The 5,637-nt window shown below is 39.4% G+C and overlaps 1 protein-coding gene across 1 annotated transcript; it reads right to left on the bottom strand.

The window, feature by feature from the left end:
• Window positions 1-248: 248 nt before the first annotated feature.
• LOC140180712 (serine/threonine-protein phosphatase 7 long form homolog) lies at window positions 249-5,190 on the bottom strand. The gene is made up of 4 exons (XM_072221995.1): window positions 5,056-5,190; window positions 857-1,380; window positions 652-739; window positions 249-557 (listed from the first exon to the last, which is right to left on the bottom strand). The coding sequence occupies exons 1-4, from the start codon at window positions 5,188-5,190 to the stop codon at window positions 249-251; spliced, it is 1,056 nt and encodes a 351-aa protein (XP_072078096.1).
• Between the last annotated feature and the right edge of the window lie 447 nt (window positions 5,191-5,637).

Raw genomic sequence — 5,637 nt, 5'->3', positions numbered from 1 at the left:
CATGACGACGAATATCTCCGAGTGTGTGAACTCAATCCTCAAGGGTGTAAGAAATCTTCCTGTAGCATCCCTGGTGAAGGCAACATATGGCAGGCTGGCCGAACTCTTTGTTCGCAAGGGGCGAGAGGCTGAGGCCCAGATGGGCACCGGACAGCAGTTCAGTCAGCATTTGGTGAAGTGTATCGAGGCCAACTTGAAGACGGCCAGGTGCTTCACTGTGACGTTGTATGACCGTGATAACTCCGAGTTCACTCGAACCTCAATACACTGTCCTGACGAGCGTCCCAGTATGCATGCCACTTCGGCATGGAAGAGGGGAACCATCGATCGCCGCCTCTCCCGTCCTTGGACATCAGAAAGTCGATGTTCAAGGCGGGACGCGGAGGGGCCTGTACCCCTCCAAACTGAGGAAGAACACGATCTATCTGATGCCACTCTATGACAGCAAAGTAGATCAGCGCGGTCACAGAGCGCCACACCGCCATGTGCCGAGGCTCCAAAACCTCCGGGTGCAACACCTGAAGTACGTCGGGGCTACTGTACGGCATCCATATAAACTGCAGAACAAACCCACAATTATCAGGGCAACTGTACGAGCCAAGTGTAAAATATTTAACTAAAAGAGCATCAGTTATTAATTAGCATACTAACCTCCCTGGACTGTAACCGGTCTATCCTAAGCCTCCATGCCCGCACTCTCGGACCCTTCTCGCTATCGGAAGGGTTGTAACCTGCCCATCTGCACCATACATATGAGTTACATATACTGATATATGTGTTTACATTATGCAACAGAGTATTAACATACACACAATTCTGTAAGTCATATTGAAAAAGAATAGGCCCAGTATACTACCTCGACGCCAAAGGCCAGCTGAAGGCCTCATATCCTGTAGGCCTAAACTGAGGAAACCGCCAAAAGATCCAAGACTGCAGTAGCTGGAGCGGGCCCGCTAACTTCACAACATGTCTGTTTGCCACCCTGCACATGCACCGGTACAACCAGGCCAGTGCTGCCGAACCCCAGCTGTACGTACCCAGCTCCTCCAGCCTCGCTACATATGGAAGCCATCTAATGTGAATCCGGTTGCCAGACTTGTCCGCAAACAGCTGCGTGCCCAGCAACATCATGATGTACGCCCGGACATATCGGCGAACAGTGTCATCATCTGCATCCTCAGGGCACTCACCAAAGGTCTCCTGAAACCAGGTGCAGTTCACTGCATACTTCTGAACCTGACTGGGAGGAGGTATAACTCCTAGCAACTCCTGGAACCAGACCCAGGGTGGACGGCCGCCATCGATGTATATATGAAACTCTGACAGGCACCCGCTCACGTAACGGCCATCGACTGGCAAACCCAGCTGGTATGCCACGTCCTGGAGTGTGATCGTGCACTCTCCGAACGGCATATGAAATGTGTGCGTCTCGGGACGCCATCTCTCCACGAATGCACTGACGAGCGCCTCGTCTAGCCGGAACCACCGGTCGTTCAGCCTTGCAAGATGGTATAGCCCTGCCATCTGCAAGTATGGAACGTATCTGTCATCAAGACGCATGCCCTGCTGCCGCCTCATGCTCCTAATGCATCGCTCGGGCTGCGCATGAAAAGAAATGCATACTGAGATATATAACTACACAGGTTTTACAGTAAACCGGTTCACATAAACCGGTTTACAGTTAACCGGTTCACATAAACCGGTTTAAAGTAAACCGGTTTACATAAACGGGTTTACATAAAACGGTTTCCATAATCCGGTTTACATTAACCATTTCGCTAAATTAAACAGCATAACATCACATGAAAGATAACTAACTGGAAAACAAACCCTAAACCACACAACTAAACCGCTAGCATATACCACAATTAACGAGAGCCATTAACAAGAAAGAAATTCAATAAACCGGCTTACTTAAACCACCTAGCATTAAACAACTACCCTAAACCACATATAAAAACCGCTTGCAAAAACCGCTAACAAAAACCGCTAACATAAACCACCAACATAAACCACTACCAAAAACCACTGACTTAAACCACTAACAAAAACCACTACCCTAAACCACCACCCTAAACCACTAACATAAACCACTAACTAATACCACTAGCTTAAACCACTATCATAAACCACCTACATAATCCCCTCACCTAAACCACCTACATAAACCACTAACATAAAGTACCGTCTAACCAGGATACAAAACCACTAAAGCACAACTAACGCTTGAATCAAAAATATTTCCGTACTAACCTCGTCGTTGATGACCCCGGCTATATGAGCGACTCCGTCCAACCGATATAACTGTGCCGGATCGTCCCCCATCAGCAGAGTAGTCCGTTCAGGTCTTCCTCGGAGAGAATCTGGGTCGTTTTCTCTGAGATTTTGTGGGGTAGGGGTGAAGGGATAATGGTTCGAATGAGGGTGATTCGAACTCCTTATATACTCGAATCACACCTAATTCGAACCAGCCTGGTTCGAATTATGAAGGAGTGCATTAGGAGTAATTCGAACCGGCCCGGTTCGAATTACATGGAATCGATTTCAAAGCATAATTCGAACCAACCTGGTTCGAATTATGTATGAGAGAAGTTCGAACCAGGGTGGTTCGAATTATGTATGGGAGGAGTTCGAACCTTATTGGTTCGAATTATTCAAATACGTACAACACTAAATCGAACCAGGTTGGTTCGAATTATGAAGGAGAGCAATTCGAACCAGCTTGGTTCGAATTATATTAAAATACACTTTGGCTCATTGCTGAAACGAAATTGGATTTGGCGCATTTTGGTTACACGATTCTTGCTTTGGCTCATTATGGTTTTTTGCCCTTGATTTTGATTTGGTTAACCAGTTTAAAATTTGGATTTTACTAATTCAGTTAACCGCTTTTTAAAAGTTGTTATAATTTATAAACTACTTTAAAAAACTTATGATTTTTTAACTGGTTAATTAATTTATTGGTGTTTGATGAACGACCCTAATTTAAATTAGTTTTTTTCTAAAAAAATAAATAGTTAAAAAGTAATTTTATATAATATAAAGATGTTTGTTTATAATTTTTTTAAAAGTATTTTTAAAATAAAAAACTTCTTTTATCTTAATTAAGAAATATGTTATTTAAAAAAAATTAAAATTAATTTTTTTAATGAATTGTTAACTAGAAAAAATACTTCATATATTTTATATTCAAATATTTTACTTTTTCTAATAAAAAATGATTTTTTTAATAAATAAATAATAAATGAATTTTTTTTTTCAGAATTCAATCTAACTGAGCTTGATATTACTATAGATTCACAGTCATAGGAGAAGAGAACAACCAATTTTTACACAACAATTAATTAGACTCACTATCTAACCGAAAAATTAATTAGACTCACCATCATTGAGCCCTGTCAGCCCTCGTTTTGACATGCGAAATTGTTTTTTGGTGACTTTTTGGTTTTTTTGGTGACTAAATTATGAAACCATTGACAGATGCTTTAATATTTTCATTGGTTACGTAAATCAAAGGAACTTGATAAAAAATTAAAAACACATTTGAAAATTGAAAGTATCCATTATTGTTTTCTTAATACATTTCATTTTCTTTTACTATTATCTATTCTGCTATAACAGAAAATTTCTTCTATAATAATTTTTTATAATTTTTTTAATATTAGGAATGAGACTTGAATTCGAAATCTATATACATACTACATAATCGATTCTTATTTTTTTCAAAAACTACGAGTATAATAAGAGTTTCTATCGACAAAAGGATCATCTAAAATAATCATCTTGTGACTATTGAGAATGAATCAAATTAAATAGTTCTATTTCTCAATTCAAAAATTAATTTATAAATTTAATTTTTGACATTTTAAGAAACTAATTTAGTTTTTTATTATAAAATCGGTTTAAATCTATAACTTATTTATATTCAAAAATTAATTTTAAAATTTCAGATCATCAAATCGATTTTGATTTGGTTAACCAATTTAAAAATTAGATTTTACTAATTCAGTTTACCGGTCTTTAAAAGTGGTTATAACTTTTATAAACTATAAAAACTGATTATTTAAAATTTACTTAAGATTTTTTAACTTGTTAATTAATTTATTGGTGTACGGACAATCCTAATTTGAATTAGTTTTTTTCTTAAAAAAAAATAAATAGTTAAAAAGTAATTGTATATAATATAAGGATGTTTGCTTATAATTTTTTTAAAAGTTTTTTGAAATAAAAAGCTCAACACACTAGGTGGAGCAAGCAGAATCCAAAGACAAAGTATAACTGAACAAAAATAACAACTGAAGAAAGTAGATCAACTCCTAGTCATCTTCGGCATTGCCATCAACAACCAAAGGAATCACCACCAATCCATTCGTCGGAGAGCTCAAAAGACCTGTTGGTAATTTTCGCTACTCCTGAGCTTTTATTCTGGAATACTCGATTATTTCTTTCCAGCCAAATTGTCCAGATTACAGCAAAGAACCCAATCAACCACCTCTTCCTGTCATCTTTTCTTTGTGCAGTAGCTGTCCAGCTCTCAAATTGTTGCTTTAGTGTCCCTGGAACGGACCATTCTCTTCCAAGCGCGTACAGCCAAGCACACCACACCTGCCAAGTGATCTCACACCCAAGAAACAGATGAAAAGCAGACTCCACAGACTTATGGCATAAAGCACACAAATTATCAAACTGGTTAATGACTCCTAATCTACAAAGTCTTTCTTTAGTATTCACCCTCTCAATTAGAACAAACTATGTAAATAATTCGACCCTTGGCGGGGCAAAACCCCTCCAAATAGCACTAGTGAAGCTATAGCTTGTTACTTCCTCTGGGAGGACTGCTTTCTGCAATACCTGCACAAAGGAGTTAGTAGAGAAAATACCAGTTCTATCAAATTTCCAAACCACCCTATCCTCTCTCTCTGTTGTTAACCTAACTTAACGTAATATCTCATGGAGGTGTCTCAAAAGTTCCAGCTCCCATTGAAATAATTCCCTCCTCCACTGAAAGCTCCATATCCACTCTAACCCATCCCAAAACTCACAGTCACCTATCACAGAACCTTTAAGGTTTGAAACCAAGAATAGTCTAGGGAACAAATCCTTCAATGCACCACCAGTTAACCAGTCATCCTCCCAGAATCGGACTGTTCTGCCATTTCCTACTTCCATTGACAAGCCTCTAATCATCATGTCTCTGATTTGTGGCTCTTTGATTTGGAGTTGACAAATGTCCTTCCAAGGACCCCTCTTGAGGGAACAGGTTGACCATGTAGCATCGCAGAAGGATTCATGTTATTACAGGAGCAGACTACTTTCTTCCATAAGGGGCACTCCTCTTTTGAGAACCGCCACCACCATTTGAATAGAAGAGCTGTATTTCGAACCACGGCATCACCCACTCCCAAACCACCCTCCTTTTTAGGGGCCATCACTACCTCCCATTTCACTAGTGGTATCCCAATCCTCCCATCCTCCTTGCTCCACAAGAACCGTCTTTGTAAAGATATCAACTTCTCCGCTACTGCCTTTGGCATCTTGTACAAACTAAGATAATATATAGGCAAGCTATTGAGAACCGATTTAATGAGTACCAGCTTACCTGCTTTATTGAGAGTCTTTGCTTGCCACAGACTCAAC

This window comes from Arachis hypogaea, chromosome 17 (genome assembly GCF_003086295.3).
Source record: "Arachis hypogaea cultivar Tifrunner chromosome 17, arahy.Tifrunner.gnm2.J5K5, whole genome shotgun sequence".
NCBI lineage: Eukaryota > Viridiplantae > Streptophyta > Magnoliopsida > Fabales > Fabaceae > Arachis > Arachis hypogaea.
This window is presented reverse-complemented; position numbering and strand designations above follow the sequence as displayed.